Raw genomic sequence first — 25,729 nt, forward strand, 5'->3', positions numbered from 1 at the left:
TCAAATTATACAGTGCAGGCTGCTCATCTTCAAACTGCCTGAGGTAAAGTCAGATTTAATTTATGGGATGTAAGTATGTGTGTGTTTAACACATACGGAAGAAAGGGAGTGAAAAAAACCCAAGCAGTTTTTCCTAGGGGGAATTATTTCTAGAAAGAAAAGTGTGTTACTTCCTAATTTCTGTTCTCAGCTATATTTGCTCCTCCCCTCCGTAGTCTCACGTTAGTGTCAGATTGTTCAAGATGTTCAGGGGAGCCCGGGACCGCACACCGGGGGCTGAGCTGTGAACTGTGAACATACCCCTGAAGCTCCGGCCGTGGAGAGCCCATGCTGGAGCAGGGTGTCCTGGCAGGAGCTGCAGCCCCTGGGAGGGCCCGTTCTTGAGGATCGGAAAAGCGTGAGGAGGAAGGAGCAGCGGCGAGGAACTGTTATGTACTGACCATAACCCCCCCCATCGCCCCTTGCCACTTGGTGAGGGTGGGTGGGCAAAGCAGTTGGGACTGAAGGAGTGAAACTGAGCCTAAAGAAAAGGGCTGGGTAGGAGAAAGGGGTTTGGGGTTTTGCCTTTATTTCTCACCAAACCTATAATCGGCAGTAATTTAATTTTCCCCAGTTGAGTCTGTTTCACCTGTGATGGTAACTGGTAAGTGATGTCCTTGTCTTTATCTCAACCCATGAGGTTTTAAATTTTATTTTCTCCCCCTGTTCTGTAAAGGAGGAGGTGTAAGAGAGGCTGGGTGGGTGTCAGGCACCTGGCTAAGGCCAACCAGCCATACCAAGCTAAGCTATCCTGTTAGTTTGGTGTGTGTGTCACCTCTAGGTCCCTAATTTGTTGGAAAACTTACTGCTTCTGAACTGACAGTAGAAAATGTAAGAAGGCAATGGAAGACACTAAGCATTGAAACCACCTGGACCATCATCAGTGCAAAATGAGTGGTTTAGTAACCTGAGAAAAATGTTGAAGAACCTTTGATTTCTGATACGGGTTATTCATCACAAATAGAGCAGATAATTGTTGTAAGTGCATGACAAAATCTAATTATTGAAGAGTGGGAGTGATTTTTAGATTTAAATGGATCAAGGAAAACCACTGTCTTTTTCAAACAGCTGTATTAGCCTTCTTTCCTTCCCCATCCCTCCACCAAAATCACTGAAACTAAGATTCTGTGGGTTTCTTTCCTAAAAAGCAGATAAATATTCTCAGCTGTTGCTTAAGAGCTAACCTAGCACAAGTGAAATCAGTAAGAGGTATTAGCTGTAGTGGAAACCAACTGATTAAACTCATTGTAATGGAGAGAAATGCTGCCAAGTGGTAAAGGGATGCTTTATTACAACAGGCTTAAAGATTGACTTTTTCCTGTCTAGCATTATAGAAATACTAGTTTGTTTTCCTAAGCAGATACATGATAGAACAGTCCTAATTTAAAATGGATTTTTTCTTTCCCTTTTAGCACAGTTTTTATTGTCCATTCCATTAATTTGTATTTTGGTGAACTAATAGTTCTGTGAAAATGTGTGCTTCCAGGAAAAATGTTTCAATCAGTAAGTACACATCTGGAGGGATATGCTCAAGAAATGAAGGCTTGGTAGTAAAATAATTTACTTTCCTAGCTCTCTTGAACTCCTGAGACAATGTACCCATTTTTTTTATTTGTAACTGAAAATGTTACCAGGACATTTTAAAGGCTGTTTCATTTTTCGAAATGTTTAAATTTATTAAAAATATCTTCTGCATGATCAGATTTAAAAAAATTGTATGTAGAGTGCTATTAAAAGCTGTAGTACCTAGAGTACAAAGTAACTCTTAGCATGGCATACATGATTTAAGTATAGTGGTGATTTTCTTGACTGAAAAGATTGGAGGAAGTGTCCTTAGTACTAATAACTCCGTCTGACTACTGTGTTAAAATGCAAAGCTTCACTCGGGGATTCTTGCCGTGTGTTGTTTGCGAAGAAAGTGAGAGGTACCTACTGTGAATCAAGCATAAATAAATGCAAGTCATTCTGTGCAATTTAGAAGATATACTTGTATGCTGCATATGGTTGCACCATATACTTGCTAAAGTAAGTCTAGTATAAGGTGGTTTTTTTTTTTCTTTAAGGCTACTGAAGATTATTTGACATAATCTTCATATCTCTCAATAGCTCAACTGGTTTTTCAAGCCAGAGATAGAGAGGTTCTATTGGGTCATAAGGCCCATTTAGTCTTTTTTTTTTTTTTTTTTTTTTTTTTTTAATATATATATATTCTTGCAAAAGTAATCAGATTTATAATCTTCTACTATATGCAAAGGGATGTTTTTAAGTTAATGTTATTCTAGAGAAAATGTGCAATATCTTCATTGTGTTATAAACCATGCATTTATTCTATGTGTAACTAAAACTTTTTATTTTACTGTGTTAATTTATAATTTGGTCATATGGGATTAAATACATTTTTGTCTATTTTATTACATATGTTCCAATATGTGTTTTGAGCACAGTTCTTTCCTTCTGCATTTATTAACATTTAAATAATACGAATGCAAACATTTGAATAAAAGCATGAACATTAGGGATGAAAAATGAAAGGAATTAAAATTAGGGCTTCTTTTGTACATAAAACTATCTTGTATGTATTTTAAAAAAGGACAGTTGGTTTTCAAATTTGTCACTGACTGACTTGTTTTTATTTAGGTCACATCTTGGTACAAGAAGAACATCAGAGATTATTTTCACAAACAAAACTTAGGCTCATCTCTATTGGAAAATGAAGAGTTACTTCAAGAGCTTGAAGAAATGGAAGTCAAAGTGAAAGTAAGCAATATGATAATTGGTAAAACAACTTTAAAAATCAATAACAAAATGTGAACTCAGGCATTTAATAAGCACATATAGGAGTACATACTTGGTGTGTGTACATAAGATGTATATTTCTGTATGTCTAAATGAGAATTTTTCCCATTTTACATCTTTTAATGCAGACCTCCATGCTTATCATTGTTTTTCTCATTTAAAGCTTTAAAAGCTAGTAATAACGTGAAAGAAGAGTAATCCTTTATGTTGGTTAGTTCGTTTTTCAAATTAGTGACCAAATTCCAGACTGGTGGTTTATATATTAAACCATGTTGCAAAAAATAAAAGTAATTTTATTAGAATATTACCAAATTTTAATGTTCATAAAGGATAAAAAGCCACTTCTACTATAATTCATTGCCACTGAATTGTGTACGTGATTGGAAGAGGTATTTGCCCATTCAATTATTGGGAATTGAAAATAATGGAAAATAATATTTTCCTTGTGAGTATTAGTTTTCCAGAGAATAAATCTGTTACCATAATTCATAAAAGCAAAATAAGGTGAAGGAAAATGTTGATATTAAAGAAAAAAGGGTATTTGTGTGATGTAAATCACATTTTTCCACTGAATTTTTATGTCCTTTTGATGGAAAGTATAGGCTTTTTATGTGTAGAAAAATTTCAGAACTTGTTTGGTTTTCTGTTTCTGCTCCTAAGCTAACTAGACAATTTCCTTTCCTGTTACATTAAAATGTTAATTTTTAATTATTGCATAAAATATTATCTTTAATTATTATACAAATAATGTATAATAACAAAATGAGGATGCACTTACTCAGCTGCGCTTTTCAGTTAATTAAAAGTATAGGCTGAAGATTATTGCATCCAGATCCCGAAAGTGGTTATTATATTAAATTGAAAGAAAAATTTAAAAATCAAGATTTTGCTATAGCTGTTTATCAGCAATAGACAAAAATGAAGAAAACACTTTGCTCTTATTGTGCCCCAGATTAATCTCTCTTTATTTCACTAGGAAGCTGAAATACTGTCCAGTTCAAGTCCTCAAGGAATACTTATACGGGGGAGGGGGGGCAGCACGTTGAGTGTTTTCTTGGGAAGTTGTGTGATTTCATTGTAGGATACTCTAAAACATCAGTATTTTTTATAAGTCTACAAGGAAATACAGTGGGCAGTATTTGGCCTTTCAGTGCTTGTGGAAGAGCTGAACTTGAAAAATCTCTGAGAAGGCTTTTTATAACAGTTCCCTTATGGAAGGAAAGAAGGATTAGCATGAGTGAGACAGATTTACATCTTTGTAGACATACAGTGCAGGTATATTGAAGCATAACCAAAACACAGTTCTAGAGGGAATTCTGGGGTTCTGACACGTTTCTTTTTCAAAATGAAACAAAGCTAAATATGTTGAAATATGTGGAGTTAGTTTTCTTACCAAACCACTTAGAATCTGGTTGACATGTTTTAATGCTACTGAATTATTTTTTGCTGGCTTTTGGGTATTGTGTTGTGTTTTTTTTTTTTTTTTTTTTTTTTTTTAGATTTAACATGAAAAAGCTAAATGAGGCATTAATGCAGGTCTATAGATTTTTACAGTTGATAAGGTCTTACATGTGAAGAGTATTCTCTGCAGTGGAAAAATGGCTTACAGACTCAGCAGGATTGTCATAATTTTCCTGTTCATCAGAATTTTAAGATGAAGGAATATGCTCCATTGCACAGAAATAGGATACCGGTCAAATAAGTCTGTAATCTGAGAAACTTCTACTACTTCAGTGGTGTTAGTAGTCCTTATATGCTTATTAGCATGAAGTCTTTTTAAAATTTTCCTCCTCGGAAAGCTTGCTTACTACCTAAATAAGCTTTAATATTCTTTTAAATTGGTTTTAATTTAATGGAAATGTGCTTGTTAAAATCCAGTTTAGAGTCTCATCATATAAAATATGCATCCTTTTTTCCTTAATTTTGCTAAAATACTTGTCTCTGTTATAACCTGCAGCAGTTAGTACCACTAATTCTTACAGAAAGTTTCATCACTTAATATGCCTTGGTAGTTATTTTTTGAGAGAGATTAAACGTATTTTTATATGATTCAGGATTTTGAGACTGTTGAGTTGCTATGTAGTGAGAACACACTGTGCATCATATTCCTTACTCCTGTGGGTTTGTTCATATTTTAAAATTACTTTTGTTACCTATGTCAGTGCCCACTGTTTCAGCTTTAGTTCATGTGCTGGGAAGAGGCATGGTCTGAATGCATGAGGTGTGTTTTTCACTGACCTGTGAGTAATGCTAGATGTTCTCCCCAAATTGTTCAAGTTAATCTAGAACGCAGCAAGGAAATGAGTCTCTTCTGTTGGAATTGCCATGTACTATTTAAGCTTGGGTATGTTGGGCAAGGGGTATGTTGGGAATTTAGGGTGTCTCTCACTTGTTAGTTGTTGGTCCAGATCTACTCCATTCCAACAGGGAGGGAGAGATAACTGCATCTGTTGAAGAAGCCTGTTAAATAAGTTTCTGGGGTTCTTTGTACAAGTGCTTTTATCATACCAGTTGTCAACAACAATGGACAATGTCAGAAAAGGAATGCTCTGAACTACACAGACAAAATAGGTCTACTCCTGTTCACTGTACTTCAAAGAAGGATAAAGCACCATGGTGGGACATTAAAGGGACATGAGGGAATTAAAATTGCTGCTGTTTGTGAAAGATCTGTGAATGACAAGATTACTTCTTTTGGGAAAACTGCCAAACAGCATCTTTCACTAGCAATAATTTCACTTAAAAAACCAGCAAATGTGAGGCTAATGTTCTTTAAGCATGCTGAAAATAAAAGAACCTACCCTGTAATCTTCTTGTGCCATATGCACACTTTGGAGTGTTTTAATGAAGAAATTTATTATTTTTAAATATTTTTCTGTCTGCTTTACCAGACATTCCCGTGGAAGGAGAAGCTAAATTAATTTCATAAAGGCTCTTCTCTTACTTAATTCATTACCAGAGAAAGTGGAGGAATGCTACCTAAGTCGGGAAATTGCAGTATAATACCAGTTGTTCCTTTTGTTTTGAATAGCATAATAAAGCACCAATTGTAAGTGTTGACAAGTACAGCAGGGGTAAAGTACACTGTGTAACAGTTTTACTATTTTATAGTTTTCCCAATAAACACAACAAAAACAAAGAAGCAACTAAACACCAAAGCAGTAGTTGCAAGACAGGAAGAGATGAAATGGTGTTTTTCTCTTGACACAAAGCTCCTTTCCTTTTGGGCTGTCTAGTCTGCCTTTCAATACCTCTTTATAACCTAAAGAAGATAGTGAGACTGAATACTGTGATAGCATTTATCACAGGTAAAAAAATGTAGGGAAAAAAAGTTTTGATTATGAAGGTTTAATCCTTAAATTTGATGTATAATTTGGGTCAGTACACTAGAAGCACAAGTCAGTTCAGTACGAATACTTGAAAAGAGAAATAGACAAATCAGTCAAATAGGCAATCAGTTCTGATTAGCTAAATATGCTTCCAAGTGGTACAATGCAGACAAAATATGCAAACTTGTATGGATTCAACTGAATCTGTTTTAAAGCACCTTAAATTTTCAAGTACCTGGCTCATTTAAGTGTCAGTAACGTTTCTGATTCTGTGGCTTGAAGTTCTGAAGTGTGATCTTCCTTTTTAAAGCATCATATCTGTCACTACCACTAGGAAGGTTCATGGTCGGATATGGCAGAGGCATGCTTTGAACAGACTTAATGTTTTTTGTGGGAAATCAGGGAAAGTGTACAATGGAGAGTGTCAAGGATGATTGCATACCTCACTGTAAGGGAGAGTCATTCGATTTAATTGATTACCAGACAGCTCTCAGCACAGATTGTCTCACTGGAAGCAGCTATTATCTAAACAGTGTTTTAATTTGCTCTTGGTTAAATAGTTGGGCTTAAGGGGCTGTTTGTCATGGGTGCGTGGTTTTACCCAGTACAAGTTTCTTGTCTTTGTGTTATCCAGACCATTTTCACCAGCAATCACACTGCTACTTCTGCCTGTGAAAATGTGTCAAGGAATGTAGAATGAAAACCCTGTCAGTGAAACTGGAATTTGCTGAGAAATCCTTCCTAGTTGAAATACTTTTTAAAATTGTGTTAACTTTCAGGCCTATGAATGTGATACATGTTTTCCAGTGTTTGTATTATTATTGTGCTGGTATATTACTTTTCTATGTGTAGTTGATTAAAATGGAATTTTTTCTCTTAGCAATGGAATTCCACTGTGGAACAACTGGAGGCTGAAGCACTTAAGATCTTGCTTTCGGAGGACTATACAGAAAAAGAACATCTAAAGCTTTCAAATCAGAAAATCTGTCTGTTGCGAGAAGAAGTGTGCTTCCATATGGAAGAAAGGAAAGCCCTGCTACAAGAGGCCAATGACTTTTTTCATACTGCTGGCAAGGTTGGTAAGAAGCCAAGTATGTAATGGTAACCTGATAATACAACTGTCAGTGTGCTCTTGAATACTGATATATGTGGGATTATGCAAACAGAACTCGTTAAACAGTTTGGAATGGAAAATTACAAACCTGATTGCCCTTTAATATGACATTTGCCTTAAACTTCCATCTGAAGTGGCAAATGCATTTTATAAAACATTTTTAAGTCAAAAAAGTATATTGAGCACTCAGTTTCCAAAAAAAGGTATTTGGGAAATATTATCTGCCAAAAATTGTACTTCAAGATCATGGGTTCTGTCATGATGGCATAATGCCGTATGAAGATACAGGAACTGCTCTAAAATACCCAAGCTGTTACAGGATAGTATAGATACCAGAAATGATGTCTATACTTGCAGTGGTCTCCAGAGGGTCTAATTAATAATCAGACATGAGAAAAAGGAAGGATAATACACAGTTCCTCATACTGAGCATGTCATATACCACGTGGTTGAGACATGATGTAACACCAAAGTGGCCAGTTAAAAAAGCACAAAACTCCTTTAATGACAGCACTAATGATGAATTAAGGCTTACACCTATACTGAGGTCAGCAAGAGAATGTGTAGGCAGTAATTTCCATCACTGATGAGCTCATGTGGAGAAGCAGTGATTCAGATTCTAGGCTTAGATCCTTGTAGCTCTCACAGGAGATGGCTAAGACGGCCTTACCTGTCTACTGGATTCTGCACCTTGCTTTTTTTATGTGGGTTGTGTTTAGATACAGCGGCCTTGACTAGTATTGTGTTTCATTTTCTGTCTTCCTAATCTCATGTAATGAGAATGCATAAATCATTGATGACCAAAAAAGGAATATTTTTAAAACTGAGTTTTTGCTTTTCAAACATCAAGTCCAGCAACAACTACTTGTATGAAAATTATTTTAATAAATTTGGTCATTAATTTTTGTTACATCCTTCTTATACTTTTTTCCTCTATAATATAAGCTGTTTATCATACTTGAACACTTTAATACACTTTCAAGACTTCTTTTTCTTTTCATTGTCTCTGATGTGAGCATGAAAAGAATATTGTTGTAAACTTTCTCTTCAAATCCCTATACCAAAACAAAAATAGCAGATTATTTTCTTCAGTCATCTGAAGTTGTTTTAGATTAGTCATCTTTTGATATTCTTACTGGTTCAAGGCCTAAGATCTTAAAATTATTTTTCAAATACCGTATTACATGAATTTTTAAATTAAATTGATTCAGTTGAGAATTTCAATAGGTCTTCAGTAAACGAAAGTTGAAAACTTATTGTTCAAGTAAAGAAAAAACACACAAAAAAAAAAAAGACAAAAAAATTCCTATGTGGGAGTACAATATGGTCAAGGAGATGCATATAGAAAGGAATAAAATAATAGAGTAATAGGCTTAATAGAAATTACCTGAGATTCAGCCACATTAAGTGAAGTGGAATGAAAATGTTGAAAGTGTGCACCTACATGAAAATGAAGAGTCGTCAGGGATCCAATGCCTATTGTTTGCTGTAAAATGCTCCCAGTTAAATATTTATAGTCTGGCTAGTGAAAGTATATTCACTTGTATTTCTTCTGAGCCTTTTTTTTTTTTTTTTTTTTTTTTTTGAGAGAGAGATTAGAATGAATTTGGAATCAGTTTACCAAAACCAGTTTTCTTTGGTATAATCAAAATAGTTATAATCCAGTTTGTAGTAGATGCATGCCCAAATGATAAAAATCAAAACCCTCTTTGGATACTATTTTGACACTAACTTGTACTGTCTTCTAGAAACTCAGTGGAGAGGTGAAAAATAAGTTGAGTAAGATTTCTCCCCTCTTAAGTAGTAGTGCTGGAAAATCTTGAAAAATTCCGATTTCCTCCCAGAATGTTAGAATATTGAGGTGGGAAGAGGATAGCACAGTTAATTAAAAAGTTTTTATCCTAAAATCAGGGTTGGGCAAACTCATGGGAACAGCTGATAGAAGAATTGATTAATAAAGAATTGAGGGAGGTTAATATAATTAGTTCCATTGGTATGTGTCAGGTTAACAATAGGCTTTTATGAGAAGACCAAATAAGGATCAGTAAAGGTGGAGATAGTGTTATAACAAACTTCTGCAAGTTATATTACTGCTATTTCTTGTGTTGATGGTGAAAGTGAAAAATACAAAATCCTGAAGCCACTTTAAGCTGATTCAGAGCCAAATCTGTTTTAAGCCTTAAAATGGGAAAACAAGTAGGGATTTTTATCAACAGATGAGCTTCCAGTGGAGTACTGTGGATTGATTGCTGGTATTTTCTTGCTTGTAATGTTTATAATTTATGTAATAGTAATAACTAATGAAGTCAAGGAAGTCTATAAGCAACTATATGGGCAAAGAAATTTTAACCTTGTCTTTGCCTGCACTAATTTTTGTTTTGAGCAACAGTTGGGGCTGTAATCATATTTGCCTTTAACATCTACTATGTTCCTTTGGGGTTTTTTTTGTTATTATTTACAAACCCTTGAAGTGTGAGATATCTTTTGCTCTAATAAGTCTAATGGATCATGATTTCATTTATGATGAGGAATCAGGGCTGGGCTAATGGAAACTCTTAAAACTGTTGTTAATAGTCAGCCTCCTTCTAGTTTGGGCAAGGAGCTATGCAAATACAGGTCTAGTTTTTTGAGAGCGAATGTAGCGTCTTTTCAGAATACAGGGCTGTGCTTTGTGGAAGTACCTGCTGCAGAAGGCATTAGCTTAGGTGTGTCTCCACAGTATGCCGTTACACCTGTTACGTGTAAGAGTGAACAAAACACTGTAGTTACTGTAGTTCAGAAGAGACATTTCAGTTGTTCTTGGGGTATACCCGCACCTCTGGGTTCCCTTTACATGTAAAGGGCAAACAAAAAAAATTGAGTATTAGTTTTTTTGAACTAACTCAAAAAGAACTGATTTTAGATCTTGTGTATCCCACTGTTATTTTAATTTGTAATGAATTCAGGAAATGAAAAACAGAGAAGTATAGCACTTGCATTGTGTTCGTGTTCTTAAATTTTGGTGTACATCTGGCTTCATTCTGTTTGTGTTTTGGCTGCATTAAGCAATATTTTTCTGTATGTTTGCAAGCTCCTTGGCTCTTTTGTCTCCTTGGCTCTTTTGTATTCGTGTACATTCCTTGCTAAGCTTTCCTTCAAATATCAATATATTTCTGTGTCCTTGTAGTTGCCTTCAGTTTGACTTTTTTGCAGGGGGATCTCTGTGTAGCTGTCCTCTGAGAATAGCTGGGAAATGATATGTGGAATAATCTGAGATTGCTTTGGTGTGACAAGCAGTTGAAAATTTTCATTTGGATAGCTTTAAGTAAATAAGGCTTCTACTGAGTTCAATATATTTGCAGATTTACAGTTTTAGTCAGCTATGGAGTATCTTGTACTTTGGTGCATAAGTTACTTCAAAATTCACATTTTGATTTTGAGCTCCAGGATATATGTACTTTCTTCTAACTACTTCAGATGTTGTTTGTGGTTTTTGTTTTTGTTTTTGTTTTTTTCCCTCCTATGTGCCATTGCAAAATTAAAAATCATTTAAGGTAGTATAGATAGCAACTAACTTTAAAGTGAACATACAAGATGAACCTAGAGTTTGAGCATTCTTTGCATGGAGCTGTGGGGATCGGAATACACACCTCTGCATCATCCAGTGAAACTTACTTTACTTAACCTTCTAGACTTTTTTTCCTTGTTAATGCAATTTTCAGGTTTGTATTTGTGGTGATAACATTCAGTATTTGTAAAAATAAACAAATGCATAAACAGAGGTCCATATTTCTGAGTAGAAGCCTTGCTGATAAATCCTTTCTTTTGATCTTGATAAGTGGATGAGAAAGACAGACTGAACTAAAATAAAACTAAAGTAAATTCAAAGAATTGAAGTGGGAAAAAGAAGAATCATGAAATTTTAATCATTCATGTTCTCGATGTTCACAACCAGAAAGCTGAACAGACTGGGAAAAGTGCATTGCATGATTTTTGTTGTTTTTTCTAAACTACTTAAAATGGATCCCAATCATGAAGAATGGTCAAGGTAACCATTAACAAGGATATTTAGAAAGAAGTGTTAAGATCCCTTTTGAATGACACTTGAATTTATTACAAAGTCTTTTGTAATAGCAGGAAATGCCCAAAGTGTTTCAGGAAAAAGTGATACTATTTCTACTTGTAGGAGTTATGCCTACATTACCTTCAGAATGTTGGTGTTCGTTTTAATGATGCTTGTAAGGCTTTGCTAGCATAACTATTGTTTTTCCCTACTAATCTTCCATGCTGAAATGGGAAAAAACCCCTTTTATAGTGATATAAATGCTTAAAATTAATGACTCTCCTTCATCTTTAACTTGTGAATATGTAAGTTGCAAAGTATTTTTGTGTTATTAGCTGATAGATCAAGTGATACAATTTCTATAAAGAATATCTTTTAATTTATGCTCTGGTACCACAGTTGCATGTAGATGTGCTGCTTTCTTCTTGTATTGTTGTCTATGCCATAATATGCTTATGTTATTAACAAAAAAAAATCAGAGATATATACATATGCTAATTCTTGAAAAGAGTCTGAGATAGCAGGCTGGCTTTGTGTGGATTGTTTAATGTTGATTTGTTTGAGCTCTTGAAAGTCTGAATTTAGTGCCTGATACTGCTATTCTCAACACAATGTGAAGGGCATAGGACTACCAATGACTGCAGCAGCTGCTATGGAAAAAGTCAATCCAGATAATATCTTGCTGTACACAGGCTTCCTACTTGCAATTGAGCATAAATCTTTGCTAGTGGTAGCAACTTTAATTGATTGAAGTAGCAACAGCAGTGAGAATGCAGGCAGTGCAATCCGATAAAGTTGTCTGTCATCCTTGAAGGTGCAGATTGATGAACATGCAAGGCTCTCGGATACCTTTAGGAAGAGAGGATACAAAGAACACGTGGTCTTTTATTCTTCCATCCTGATTCTCTTCTAAATAGTCTGTTGTCCAGTTCTCATTCTGCTCATATTGCTCTTTGACAAATGTAACAATGGCAGTAACAAGTGGCTTTTTGTTTTATTAGTTTTACATATCCTTACTGCTTTTTAGCAAGACTCAAAACTTGTTCTTACATTCGCTGCTTACCTAGTTAAATATGTTAACTGGTAATACTTGTAATAAGTTTGGCTGAGTGGTTAACTCCTTCTAAAATGTTTATAAATCTGTAATCATTCTTGAACACTTTGTGACTTTCCTATGACTCTTTAATATTCTTAAGTGTGGTCCTGAAGACTGAAATTCAAACAGAACCTGTTAGACAAAGTAAATAAACTTAGCTTAGTTCCTTAGTTCATGTGAAGGGCCTCTACAGAAAAAATCTTTGAGATTCACATAGGTCCATGAATCTTACGAGTTTCCAAAGATCATTCTAATTCCTGTCTTGCTTTATTTAGATTTAATGTTTTTTCAGTGTTTAGAGCAACAATAACAACAACAACAAAATCCATGTTAAGAATTTTGTGTTACCACTGTGATGATAATTATGCGCAGTAGATTTGGGCACATTTCTATTTCACTAATATTAGTATTTAGTAATATTAATAATGGAATATTTCAATGTTGTCCTTACTCTGTCTAAAAAGGCAGAAGTCTTTGTAGAGTACTATTGTGACTTTTTTTCTGGTATTTGATTGAGAGACTTCTTCTTGCACTAAAGGAAAACTGAGAATAGGTATAACAAAACCGAAGTTGCATATGTGCAAAATGTGAGCCTACTTTTAAAATAAAAATATAATTATGTTTTCCTTGTTGGATATACATTTGATATATTTAAAATATTAAAAAGAATAATAGTTTTGGTAAAACTCTTTAACAGTGAGCTTCAATAAAACATTGAGTGCTAATGCGCTCTATTACTCATTATTTTGGTTCTGCTTTGGCATGTCAAATTGGCCTGACTGTTGCTCAGAAAAATGGAATAGTTTTAAATTCAAAGACTAATCATGATTTTGCATGACCATTCTTATATTAACTTTTGTTGAATTATACCTGTGTTCTTCTGTGACCTGAAAAGGCAATATCAGGCCCTAAGTTAAAATAGTGCTTTTCATTTCTGAAGAAATGTCAAGTATTAAATGTTTACTGATCATCTATTTATGTAAAAGTATATACATGCACATTTCCAACAGAAATATTTACAACAGATGCTTTTTTATTTTTTCAGGTACTTGATGGCCTTGAAGGTATTGAGAATTACCTTAAAGTCTTTAATTCAGAAGACTTAGATTTGCCTATCTTGACAATGAAGTATGAGGAATTACAGGAAACAATTAAAGGTTGCACAGCGACTACCTTGCAAAAGGGACAAACTTTAGTTAATAAAGCAGGTTCTCAGAGGTATTCCCTCCATTTTTGCATATCTGCTGCATTTCTCTGTATCTACCTGTTGCTTTAAAACTCAACTAGTTAGAATTGAACAGGATTTAGAGCCAGTGCAGTTAACTAAGGTGTGCATTTAAATGACCTGAAACTCAGTGTCTGCCATGTATCTGTTGGTATTTATACAAACCAGTCTCTTTAACAAAAATATTTAGGAATATTACATGCTACTTGTAAGAGTGGTGCCAAACAGTGGAATTAGTACCTTAGGGCAGTGTTCAGAAGCAGCAATTTAGTTAATATTTTGGAAAAGTAAATGTATGTAAATGTTCATAGCTACTGATAATTTTCAGTCCCTGCTGCGCAGTGTAATCATTTTAGACCTTTTTGAAAGTCATCATTATAGCAACTATAACGTGATTTGATGCAAGACCAAAATACAGGTGTTAAGCCAAATGCATAAAATATGGAAGTTTCTCCACTTCTTATTCGTTTTAATTCAAGAATAAAATAACTTTTTCTTCCAAAGCTCTTGTTAATTGCAGTGATGATGTACTCCACAGATAGGATTTTAACACTGATGTAAAGCATGACTTAGTTTATAATCAGTCCCAGTGGCTTAATATCTTCTCCTTTTCAGGTCTTAGTAGGAGGCTGGTGCAATAAGAACAAAGACCGTTTATATTAATGAGTTGTTCTTCAAAGACAGAGCAGATGACTGTAGCTGATGTTTGACTAGTGGTCAGCTTAGCTCTACATTCCCATTGCATGGTTATGTCCTTAATTATTCCTGAACTTTGAATAGCTTTACTTCAACACTAGATAAAATTTTAATTTAAATCTCATGGCCTTGCAAAAAAATTTATCTAAAGTGCCTTCACCTGTCACCCCAGATGTAATTGGCTGGAACCTAGCAAAGGGATGACATAGAAAATTCAAATAAAAAGTTGTTTTGGGAACGTATGCAGCTGGCTTTACAGCTGTTGTTACTGATTCAGCATCTCCTGGTATTTCAATTAAATGGAAAGGAAAGGGATTTTTCTGAGTGAAACTTTGATTCCTAAACCAGCCATAATTTCAGAGTGCATGCTGCTGTGTTCTAGTACTTGATGTTCTACTAGACATTACATCAACAGAAGCAGATTTTGTGTTTCAAATTAAGTTGGCACAACAATGATTAATGTTAGGCATGCTAAATACCTTGATTGAATCCCTAAAATAACAATTCATTGTTTTTATTCCTTATTAAGAGTTTTAAAAAAATATTTATAAACAGTCCAAGTCAGTAGTGGGGATAGTAAGATAATCACTGGTACACATCAAGAAGAATATGATGAATTTGTCAAAATAACCCTATCAGTCATTTCTGGTAAAATTCAAAAAAAAGGTAATGCCAGAGGCAGATCTCCTGATCTGTGTGCCAAAGCGCTGCTCAAGATATTCTAGAAATAAATAAAGAAGGCAAGATTTCTGCCTAGATGACATTATAATATAAAAAACAGCATTACATCTGAAGCAGTAGTGATTTAGAGAAGGCAGGTGAAACTTACAACAATATCAATAGGCAATCTCACTAGAAATGTGTTTTGCTGTTTCTAAAGAACAGTGGAAGATTCCAGACTTTCAAAAAATTTTGAATAGCTACTTGCATTATAAAAATAAGTCCCTTTTTAAGAAAGCAAACACAAAATATTATGGCTTTTCAGTTTTTCTCTGCTGCCTTCAGACCTCATTACTCAAATGTAATGCATTTGCCATATATTTCAATGAGTAGTGTTAGTACTTCTGTGCAGGTGGAACATTTTATATTCCTCAGCATGGGCTTCAGAATTACTATCAACAATTTAAGCTGGCAAGGGACTCTGGAGGTCATTTGTCACAATTCCTTGCTCAAAACCTGTCATTAAGATTAAGTTGTTCAGGGCCAAATTTGGAGTATCTCACAGGGATGGAGATTCCACAACCATTCTGGGCAACCTGCTCTAGAGCTTAAGTGCTCTCCTTGTGAAAGATGTTTTTCTTGCATCTAGCCAAAAATTCTGTTGCTGCAACCTGTGAACATTGCCCCTTGCCATTTTGCTGTACGCCTCTGAAAAGACTCTGTCTTTTTTATAAACCTCCTTCCTCATAGATAATGAAAGACAGCAATTAGATCACCCCTTCACCTCTTCTCTACTCTGAACAGAGTTCTGTCAGCACCCCCTTGTATATCATGTGCTCCAGCCTCCAATCATCTTGGGAGCCTCTGCTCAATTCCCTTCAGCTTGTGTGTCTGCTTTGTACTGTGGGGAACCAAGATGGACAAACCGACCTCCAGATGAAGTTTCAGAAGCCCTTAACAGAGGCATGTAACTTTTTGGCTAGTCTCTTCCAGATGCAACTCAGTATGGGGCTAGGATTCAATGCCACAAGGATGATCCTGACTCGCATTAAACTTTTTGTACAGCGAGACAAGTTTAGGTGGTTTTGCTTAATCCATGGTTTTCGGAGATATCCAGAATGGTTCCAGTGAGCTCCACAGCCTAGTAATGCTGACATAGTGAGTTCTGTCAGCAATTGTGGTAAAGGTGTATGTTCCAGAATATTAATTTCCTCCAGAAAGGTTCACATTTTGAAAAAGGAAAGAGAGAGGCCTCTCTTTGTCACTGTGCTGTTTTTAAATGCTGGCCAATATTTAGCCCAGTGATTAACCCACATGGGACAACAAGATTTGTATGAACAGCTGAGGGCCAAAGGAGGAAGCTATGGACAGAAAACAAAACTCCTATCAAGACTGAATCCTGACTAGTATTTTGCTCCTCTTATTGCACAATTCATTGATAGTCTTAACTGCCCTCACAGACTTCCCATTTCCTTTATCTAACTGGACTGGAAATCCTGAGGGACATGGACAGTTGCCCTTTGAAGGTGATGAAAGGTGTGAATCTAAAAAAGTGTAGGTATCTTTTCAAAAAGCTGCTTTGCCATAGGACAGACAAGAAGGTATAATGTGACGGTGAGATACATAGCTGTTATGTGTTTGCAGTCTGGTAGGATTCTTGAACTAGCTGGCAGCAAATAGAAATCTCTGTGGAATTTGAAAATAGCTGCCAGCTCCCAGAAGGAGTAGTTGGAGCACAGTAGTTTTAAAATTCCTTCATCATTTGTGATAGAGAAGATACTGTGTGCTCTGCTACTAGCATGGCTTGTTTTTTAAAAAGAAGTCAGATTCTCCAGTTTTTCAGACAATATATTTATTAATAAGGAATCACCTGACCTTGCTCAGGTTGGGTTACACTTTGTCGATTTTGATGAGATGATGCTCTGAATTGCACTGTATCTTCTGAATGGGGATACTGGAAGATGCATTTTTAATGCAGTATCAAAGTGGCTGGTATGTGTAAGTACCAGTTTAAATGCACTGAGAGAAGGTGGAGTACTCGAACACTAAGAGAATGAAAATGAAGTTGGATTTCTGTATCCACATTGTTTTGTTATTTTCAGAGTATCCAAAATTAAGCCAGGCAGTTTGTATGCATATGTTAAGACAGGTCTAGTAGTTTCTGATTTACAAATCTAATACTGATATCCTCACATTTAGGGAGGACTATGCTTAAGGCTAGTGACACTGACTTCAGTGTCATAATTGGAAATCCACCGGAATAAAAATGGAGAAATATGATGCTAATTCTGTCCTACTTTCAAATCTTTTTGAGTTATGTTGCAGCCTTATTTTAAAAGGTAGTCCAAATAAATGAAAATACTGAAAATCTTTACATGAGAAAGAGGAATAGATTATAGAAAAATGGCAGAGGGCAGGGGTTTTTTGTAATCCTAGTGTTTCAAAATGAAAACATTGGTAAGTCTGATTTTTTGAGATCTCATTTTTAAATTAAAACAAGCTAGAAAAACAGGAAGAGCAAAAATTTGTATGTATTAATTCTAAGGAAAATTATTGAGTCAGTAAGTTTTGTCCATTAGGAGAACATTTGTTACTTTACCAGGCAATTAGCTTTCCTGTAAGAACTGTCTTTGTTTTACTGCTGTTATAAATTTATTGTGTTAACTCAAAAAAACCCAATGATCCTTTCAAAGATTTTATAGGGATCTGAATTATAATTTTCAAAAACTATAAATCTTGTTCTCTTACTGCTTTGTTTTTTGAAGTAGTGGTGCTAGTAGAAGTTTTAAAACATACCTCTCTTTAAGGAGTGCTGAAGTAGAGGAGTGACATTTTCAGAATTTAAGGATAAAGCACAAACTAACAGGTTGCTAATTTTTGACAGTAATTTACAAATTTGAAACCACTTACTTCCTAAAAGCGACTTAAAATTTAGTTTCTCTTAGTGATCAGTTCTTGTATCAGATTCAAACAGAATGGTCTATTAATACCATAATTCATGTTAGTAGTGTAGAATAAGGTTTTTCTTTGAGGTTGCAGAATTTAACACTCTGAGCCTGATCTGAAGTGAGGAGAAAATTTCCTACGATTTTAGAGGACAAAGGAGGAAACCTTGAATAAGCATCTGTATTAACATAAGTTTCTGATGAAACTAAAGTAATTAAAAACTTTTTTTTGGACATGTTTGTCTTATAAAAATTCTTAAGATCAATACGTTTCAGTAGTAAATCAATTGATATGTGGGTTTCTTTTTTTAATATCAAAACTTCAGATCTTAATTATTTCAGATTTTAATAATTTGAAGAGGACTGCCTCAAGTATTCAGATTGTGAATTTCTTCTGTGATATTAAATGGTTTAAGTTATAAGACAAGCCATTGTTTGTAAATTGATGCTTTTTCTTCTGTTAAAACAGCATCTTTAAAGAGATGTTGACTTAGAATGTGTATGACATTTTTTCAACCACTGTGGAAACACTGAGATATTTGAAAGGCCAAAGAAAACATTATTTTTAAAGAAGTGATATGCCATATATTTTTACTCTTTTTAGGCTATTCTATTTGTGATTTTAGTCTTTAGATAGTGTAACTAAAGTTAGAATTATTTATGAAATGAGATATTTCTTAGTGAATCAGGATATCTGGCACATGAATCTAACTTATGCACTGGTGATAAAGGATTTATTTGGAAATAGCGTTTCTGTGTGGAAACAGAATTTGAAGCAATTTTGTTTGGGTTAATTTTAATATTTCTCTTGGTAATTTTTGTTTTAAGGGTTGCAGTTTAAAATTAATGTTACTTGCCGTACAAATCAACAGAAAAGGTGGTGGGTTTTTTAGTCATTATCATCCTGATTGCTGAGCGAAAATGACCAATAACAACAGTTCTATTCTTCCATTTTAGCTCTAGGGTGATAGGAATTCAGAAAATGATGGAATATGTTAAAAATAAAGTAGATCAATTAATCAGGCAGTGTCCAGATTATAAAGAATTTAATTTGAAGAAACAACAGTGGACTGCCTCACTTGAAGATCATCTGAATAAGGTACATGATAGCACGTTGTCATCTTAATACATTCATGAGCGGTACATTGTAGTTCCATAATTTAGCTATGTGTATAGTAAAGTTGACTCAAATAATTGCAAATAACATCGGTTTGTTAGAGTGCACAGTTTTAGTTAGAATGCTGAATGCTATTACCAGCACAAACCTAAAGCTGTTCTGAAAAATGCAGCTGTTTCCATGAGAGCATTTCACCAGTGATCTTCCATAAAACATGGACTTGCTTAGATAATGAGCTATTATAATTTGTTACTTTGGAAAAGAAGTGAGCAGTCAGGACTGTGACCTGCAGTGCAGGTTTCCTATACTGTTCCTATGTCTTCTGTTTAATTTGGCTGAAGATAAAAATAGAAGTGTGGCAAAACTGAGGGTTAATAAGCATGGTGACTATGAACCACAGCAAATTTTCAGTAAGGCTGAAGTAGTGTTCTGTTCACCATAAAAATTCCCTTTATTCATTAAGATACCTATGCATCAAGGACATCACAGCCTTCTTTAAGCTGTTGGATGTTCTGTAGTACTGCAGACCTTTTTGATGACTTGTCAGAGATGGAATAGATACATGCTTCCTAAATAAGATCCCATGTGTAAATTCAAATTTAAAAATACAGTTTTTGAACAAGGTTCGTATGAGGGAAATCCCAGAGTGTAGACCAAAAAAGTAAATCAAATTTAATGACTGATTAAGTCTGCAGTCTGATATTTTATATTATTTGCGTGATGTTTATAATGAACTATTCTGAATCAAATGGAAGTCAATTTGCCATAAATTGATCCCTTTTCATACAGTTTAAGTAGGAGAGGCCTTGTGGTATTAGAACACAGTGAAAATATTGTTGAGTTTAGCTGAAAATAAGAGTTGCTGACGGCTGCTGTTGGTCTTGTAGAAATGATGTCACCAGTGTGTTGTGAATCTTAATCTAAAACTTCAATTATGAACCTAATTTTTACTCAAAATATAGACCCAAATTTTGACATATGGTTTCATTCTGCAGTTAGTTCTGATCACTTTGTTCCCACTTTTTAATAGAGAACATTTTTAAGATTTGAGTCATAATACATGAATTTTCATTACAGGGAAGAGTGCTTACTGTTATATTCCTACAAAGAAGAACACTTTTCATGCCAAACTTCTGCTAATGCAAAGTATCCCAAAGAATCTGGTGCAAATTCAACTGCTCCTGAGCTTAATTTAATAAAGTGACTGCTCAGTCAACAGCCACTTCTTGAAACATATGGTACATGTGAATTCACGTGTCTAATAATAACTATACGTGTCATCTGCCTCTGCTCTTCATAATCTGTTTTGTTATCATCATGCATATATAACATCTTACAGGGACAATGAAATGGAGTTGTGTACATGTATCTGCATAAAAATAGATCTCTTGGCTTGGCAGAGAAACTTTAAATGTATTTTCTGAAAAAAAAAATAACAGAACTATTCTTGCCCAGGTTATGATGTCTAGATTATGATGCAGTTGTGCCCTATTGAAATAACAAGTCTGGGATATTTAGGATAAAGGAAAGCACTATCAACAAAATGAGAGCTAACAGAAGTTTTTGTCTCATTCTGACCATACAGAATTTTCTTAGGAGAAATAGTAGAATTTTCATCTTTTGTATTTTCATTCTTGAGTTTCTCTGATTATACAAAGTACATAATCTACACACATACAGACAAGCGTTACTTCACTTTTTTTCTATACTAAGGAATGTTTTAAACTTTTTATACTCTCTACTTGTATAAATTAACTATATAAATGATACTTTCAAATAAAGGTATCACAGTCGATTAAAAAAATCACCGCGATGCTTGCAGTTGGTATGGAGATTGGTTCGTACTTCTCCGAGTCAGAAAGAGTTTTGAACAAACACATTGAACTGGCTAAAGAAACAAAGGTAAAAAAACCCAAACAAACAAAACTTTAATAATGTTAAGTATTTTTAGGAGGAAATGCATGCTGCATGTGATTCTAAATAAGGTGAGAGGCTGAGAGTTTCTTACGTATTCTTGGAAAGAAAATAGGCCAATAGTTAAGTCTAAAACTGTAGTTAATGAACAAAACCATAGATGACATTACAAGTCAGTCATTCTCCCGTCACTGGTTATCTCCATTCCCTCTATCTCGTCATATTATTTGTTCCTACCTCTAGATCTCATTATCAACCATTGCTAGGAAGACTCTTCTAATGTGGGTTGCTACTCCTACCTGAGGCACCAAGTTTAAAAATTGTCTAGATAGTCAGAGGCACAGAAAAATTTTCTTATGGTTTATTATGCCAAATAAAAGGGATGAATCAGCAAAAAAAGAAAAATTAGTTCCTGGGTGGAGAACCTTTGACAGGGGCTGTACAGTTGCCATCAGGTATCCATTGGTCATGTTAGCAGTGCAGTCACAGTATGAAAGCGCTGCAGCACTCAGCTCTGTAACGTCAGTGAGGCTATATTTAAGTCACATACAGGGCCTTTCCAACTCTCATAGCAGTGCTGCGGTATCTCAAAGTCACTTAAAACCATTTGAATCTCCTCCAGGGTCTTGACACAGGTGCATATTTCTTGGCTAAGCTGAAGAACATTGTAGTATGTATTCTAGGATATCCTATGTTTTAGAGGTTCTTAAAACTCCATTACTCCTATGGAGTACTTTTTTGTTTCAGGCAACAGTTTATGGAACCCAAGAGCTGGATCTGTATGTGTCTGTGGAAATAAAATTCACTTTAAAGAAATTCTGGAGAGCATATAGTAAAAACATTTTAAAAAATCAGCAGATGAGCAAGAGCTCCTTTCTGTTCCACAGAACTGTATAATAGTTTTAATTGTCTTTTCTGCCAGATGTTTCCATACCACGGTGTTAATTTTGGTGCAGTGTACAATCTGCCCTGACAATAGTAACCTCTCCTACTTATTCTTTCTGTGGATTGTGCTATGCTACAGTTTGTGCTCTTGGCTGAATGCCAGAGGTAGATATGATAAGGTGGTATTGTGTTAAGTATATAAAAATAGATAGGCACATAGACAGAGATACCTGAAACTATGAGTTAAGGCAGTGAAATCTGAAAAACAGAATCCTAGCTGAATCATGGAAAATGTTAGTAACTTATCTCTTGCTCAGACAGCATACTGTGACTTTCTTCTGGTCTGAGCAGTTAATGCAGTAACAGATGCAACCCACTATTCGATCTCCATCTGATTTCTGCAGATTTGCTGCATGCAAGAACGCTGCTTTCAGCTGGAATGCAGCATAGGCCAGCTTGATTGATAGGGACTAGCCTGGAGCTAGGAAGCAGTTGATTCAAGAATGAAGGTGTGAATGGAACGCATAAGGCAAAGTGCTATGAGGACAGGCCTTAAAACAGCAGTAGCATCATGAGGATCCAATACTTCTGGAGTCTCTAGAGTGGTCACTGAGTTCTTCTACAAGATTTTATTATCAGACCAGCAGTTGAGAGATTTAGACTCAAGAGAATTAGTTCAGAAAATTGGGCTATACTGTTTATTAAAGGAATTGTATCAATTCTGGCTATTGATGTTCCTATATGCAATGCTTCTGTTCTTTTAATTCTTACACTGTTAAGTGGTTTTCTTAGCCTGAACACTGAAATCGCTACTTTTTTTTTTTTTTTTTTTTTTAGGTATTTTAATAATTACATCCATAGTTTTTAGTGTCAAAATGTTACAGGAAATAAATGGTTAATTTCAGCAGGTAATGCCAATTATGAGCTCTTCTTCAACTAGAGTAATTGAATTTATACATAAGAAGGCAATACCAGTGAAAATGAACAATGTGTTATCAATCTTTACAAGTCCTTTTCCATCATTATACATGTTCTATGCTTGTACCCTCAAAGGAAACTTCACACGAACTGGAAGCAGCTGAGAGAATCATCAAAGATATGGAAGAGTTTGAACCTGAGCAGGTGGCAGCTTTTTCTAGCAGAACTGAATTTCTGAATGAAGAACTGAAAAAAATTGAAAAAAATATTAGTTCAAAACTAGAAATTCTAGAAACTTATGTGACCTTTTTAAAGTCAGCTATGGAGGTACTGATCACTTATTCTCTGACTAGACTGAAAGTCTTATAAATGAAAAATGTGCTTTTAGCTAAGACAAATCCTGTAGGTGCTGTGCCATTGAAGCACTGCAGGTCTTTGTAAGCTCCTTTCTACTTTAAAGATGTGTTCCATCAGGGCAGGCAGCCCTGATCATTGTATTTGCATCAACATAATGACTAGTCTATGTACAGATTTTCTACTGATTTAAATTGATATTGTAGTAAGTATTATAATTGATTTTTTTTACTTCTCCTGCACACATGTGCACATTCATTATATACATAACAAAATACTTACATGTATGTACTCTTAAATTTACTGATTTTGCTTCATATATTTTAAAAAATATTTCACATATGTTGATATAGATATTTCTCATAATATGTTGATATAGATATTTATCGCTATCTTGCAGTACTTCCACTGAAGTATTAATTCATCTGAAGGGGTTTAAAAATTAAATATAAACCAGCTGTAGCCGAAACCGTAATCAGTTCATTATCAGTGTAATTTTGGTATCTGTGCTAATGATGCACAGGGCAGTTATTTTTCATTTTGATGTAATGCTTGTTTTAAGATTCTGCAACACTGTTCTTTTATATTTACAAAGAAATTGAGGACAGAGTGGAACCTATCAGATAAAATTCATTTATTTGAAGATAAACTCCAAAAAATTGAATTGTCTACTTCCAATTATTGCTAATTTCAGTTACTTTGCGTTAAATAGATCTGTGAAAATCATTGCATTGATACACATGTATATAATATCAATGTAATGATATGTGACAAAAATTGAACAAATTGCTGCCACCCATCTGTTTGCCATATACTGGTTCACAGGTTATTTTTATTTAAAACAATTGTATTATTTAGTATTTGTGTGGATTTTAGGGAGGATAATAAATCTTAAAATTTGGAAAAGATTCAGAGGCTGCTATTCAATTTTATCATGTCTGTATACTTCTTATATAAAAAAAGAAAAACAAAACCATTATATTATTTTATTATAGCAGCTCAATTTTGATATGGTTTTGATGCTTATTTTATGTCTTTCTGTAGGTGAATGATGATATTCAAAATCTGAAGGAATTCTATAAATCAGAACCGCTAAAAACAAACAGGGAGGCTGAAAATAAAATTGCAGTAGAATCAGCTAATACTCAGTGGCAAAAGGCTATAGAGAAGATTTTTTCCATCCAAAATATGGGTTGCAGTTTTCTTAATTTAGTAAATATGGTGAGTATAATCTGAAAAATTGTAATTAATATGTTGATGTTTGCCTGTGATCAGGTCTAATCCTAATTCTGTGACTGATGGATCGTGATTTCTCAGTACCTACTTTTAAAGGGACTGATGCTGCTGTATACTTTTAAAATATGGAAGTATTTGAATCCTAATGGCATTTTAAGTAATATAAAAAGTTTTGTGATTAACAATAATGGAGCCCTTAATAAATGTTCCAGTACATGCATACAAATATAATGCATGCACATTGCTGTTTTGTTCATGCGTTGGATTTAAGGTGATGAATTAATTTGGTAAGAGATGAATTCCCTTGCGTTCTAGCTGGTCCTCAGAGATTAGAGGGGCTAGGGGTGGCTGGACTTATCTCTTAATAGGTATGCCAATTAGGGCCGTAACTATAGGTCTGACCCGGATACACAAACAGCCCTTATGCTGTAGGTCTGGTTGCATTCAAGAGAAGCTGTCAGGGTCATGAGTAGTACAGTTTATTTTTATGCAACATTTACAGATTCTTTGAGATTGCCTGTGATAAATGCACAAACTGCAGGTTGATTATATAGCACTACACAAAAGAAAAACAATTGCAATCACACACATGCTAAGTTCCTGGGTAATCACTTGGAGTAGCCAGGGGTTCAAATTTTACCAAAAGGCATCCTTTCGGGGGGTGGAGGGGAGGGAGCACAGACCCCTCAATCTGTCCCTCTGATTTGGTGTTGGATTATCATCCCTCCAAGTTAGACACAAACTCAGGGTAGTATTTATCTTAGTACATATGTGTGAGTAGGTGAGACTGTAGTTATGCCATTATCTTTTGAGTAACATCACAGCACATTCCTTGGTGCGAGGGGTACCGCTGGTTTTTGTGGGAAAAAGAGGGAGGATAAGAAAAAAGGCCAGCTGGCTACTGCAAAAATCCTTGAGATAAGTAAAAGAATGGGACTGCATGACCTACACCTCGCTTCACATTCCTCCTGGTGCCACAAATCACTGGATCTTAATGACATCCTGTGCTTGTTCTGGGCACCATGAGTCGAGGAAATGTGTGTTTTACGGATTTCTCACTGGTTTGCTTTTCTCGTACTTCCAGCACTTAACATCATGTTGGAAAGCAGCATATACTCAAGTATAGTATTAAGTTTACTTTATTTCCACTAAGAGGCAGTCTTTACTAATTTGAGTGTTAGAACTACTGCCTTACAGATAATCTTTCCTGGGGTCTTTACATTCTGTCTTGGGTTCAGCTGCACTACCTAGGCATCCCTGTCTAATTTTCCAGCTTCATGAGATGATCGTTTGATGTGCAATTGTTCCCTAAGGCACTCCTCCTAGGAAACAGTTACATTAGGGTGAGAAGGGGGTGCTGATG

At 34.9% G+C, this 25,729-nt stretch overlaps 1 protein-coding gene across 2 annotated transcripts in view; it reads left to right on the forward strand.

Annotated features, from left to right (window-relative positions):
• CCDC141 (coiled-coil domain containing 141) overlaps nucleotides 1–25,729 on the forward strand; it is a 79,945-nt gene that overhangs the window by 16,684 nt on the left and 37,532 nt on the right. For both annotated transcript variants that reach the window (XM_026853095.1, XM_026853096.1), the window contains exons 6-12: nucleotides 2,677–2,796; nucleotides 7,045–7,239; nucleotides 13,462–13,634; nucleotides 18,900–19,041; nucleotides 20,842–20,961; nucleotides 22,912–23,103; nucleotides 24,175–24,351. In XM_026853095.1, coding sequence (XP_026708896.1) covers nucleotides 2,677–2,796; nucleotides 7,045–7,239; nucleotides 13,462–13,634; nucleotides 18,900–19,041; nucleotides 20,842–20,961; nucleotides 22,912–23,103; nucleotides 24,175–24,351 — 1,119 coding nt within the window. The remainder of the gene's footprint in view (nucleotides 1–2,676; nucleotides 2,797–7,044; nucleotides 7,240–13,461; nucleotides 13,635–18,899; nucleotides 19,042–20,841; nucleotides 20,962–22,911; nucleotides 23,104–24,174; nucleotides 24,352–25,729) is intronic.

The sequence above is a fragment of the Athene cunicularia genome, assembly GCF_003259725.1.
Source record: "Athene cunicularia isolate RWA chromosome 7 unlocalized genomic scaffold, athCun1 chr7_part1, whole genome shotgun sequence".
Taxonomy (NCBI): Eukaryota; Metazoa; Chordata; class Aves; order Strigiformes; family Strigidae; genus Athene; species Athene cunicularia.